Source organism: Phalaenopsis equestris, unplaced genomic scaffold, assembly GCF_001263595.1.
Source record: "Phalaenopsis equestris unplaced genomic scaffold, ASM126359v1 Scaffold193361, whole genome shotgun sequence".
Taxonomy (NCBI): Eukaryota; Viridiplantae; Streptophyta; class Magnoliopsida; order Asparagales; family Orchidaceae; genus Phalaenopsis; species Phalaenopsis equestris.
The window spans coordinates 1-1,037 of NW_018213310.1; the positions used below are offsets into that span (position 1 = coordinate 1).

At 35.8% G+C, this 1,037-nt stretch overlaps 1 protein-coding gene across 2 annotated transcripts; it reads right to left on the reverse strand.

The window, feature by feature from the left end:
• Window positions 1-29: 29 nt before the first annotated feature.
• LOC110034783 (dual-specificity RNA methyltransferase RlmN-like) lies at window positions 30-1,019 on the reverse strand. Of its 2 annotated transcripts, none has more exons than XM_020739025.1 (4): window positions 924-1,019; window positions 649-779; window positions 438-546; window positions 30-258 (listed from the first exon to the last, which is right to left on the reverse strand). In XM_020739025.1, exons 1-4 carry the CDS (start codon window positions 975-977, stop codon window positions 58-60), a joined length of 495 nt encoding a protein of 164 aa, XP_020594684.1. In that variant the 5' UTR covers window positions 978-1,019; the 3' UTR covers window positions 30-57. The 2 variants fall into 2 exon arrangements, with proteins under 2 accessions (XP_020594684.1, XP_020594685.1); XM_020739026.1 differs by having other exon boundaries at window positions 649-789.
• Window positions 1,020-1,037: the final 18 nt, after the last annotated feature.

Sequence of the window (1,037 nt, forward strand, 5' to 3'; positions counted from 1 at the left end):
ATATGTAAATAGATAAAAATTGTGTGGTATATATGTAAATCTTCCAAAAAGCAAAAGTCAGCATACCTCATCAGTTGTTGCATTGAGACTAACAGCTAACGCACAGTTAGACTCTTTGAGAAAGCGTTTCAATTGAGGAACAAGTCCACTGGTTGAAACAGTTACCTTACGAGGACTAAAATGAAGACCTTGCTCATCAACCATAATAGCTGCCGCTTTAATAACATTATCTATGTTATGAAAAGGTTCACCCATTCCCTATACCAATAAATGAAAAAGATACGAAGTTACAGAATGGAAAATATTTTTTCATGCAAAACTGACAGTTTTCTTTGTGAAAAATGAAAATAGAAAAGTATATAATATAACTAGAAACTGGTCTACAGAGGCCCCATCCAGATATGCCAAAACATGCAAAATAAAAGAAGGATACTCACCATGAATACAACATTTGTAATAGATCCAAACTTAGCTGAAAATAACCTTCGTGCAAAAACAGCTTGTTCAACTATTTCAGCTGTTCTCAAATGCCTTTTCAAACCCATCCTGAACAATATCATTTTTACAGATTAGCACTTGCTCAGGATGAGCAAACCAAGAATTAATGCCTGAAAGGCATAAGCTGCAGCGCTACAACAAAAGATTTACCTTCCAGTATAGCAGAATTGGCAATTCATTGCACAGCCAACTTGACTTGAAACACAAACAGTGGTCCTTCCCCTGCTGCAAGGAATCACTACCGTTTCTATCGCCAATCCATCATCCAAAGTGAACAATATCTGCAACCTCCTGCAATTTCAATGATTAATTAAATGTCCTGAGAAAATTGCTGTACTACACATAATATTTCCGATCCACATGGCCACAGAAAGATTAAAAACAAACGTGCAATAACATTAAGGATGAAAAGATGAGAAAGGTACCTTGTGAGTTCCGTCCGATGCTGTAAGAACATCTTTCACTGATAATGGCGTCATATCAGCATTCTCAATCAATATTCTTTTAAAATCTTTATTTAAACCTGCATTGATGGCTAT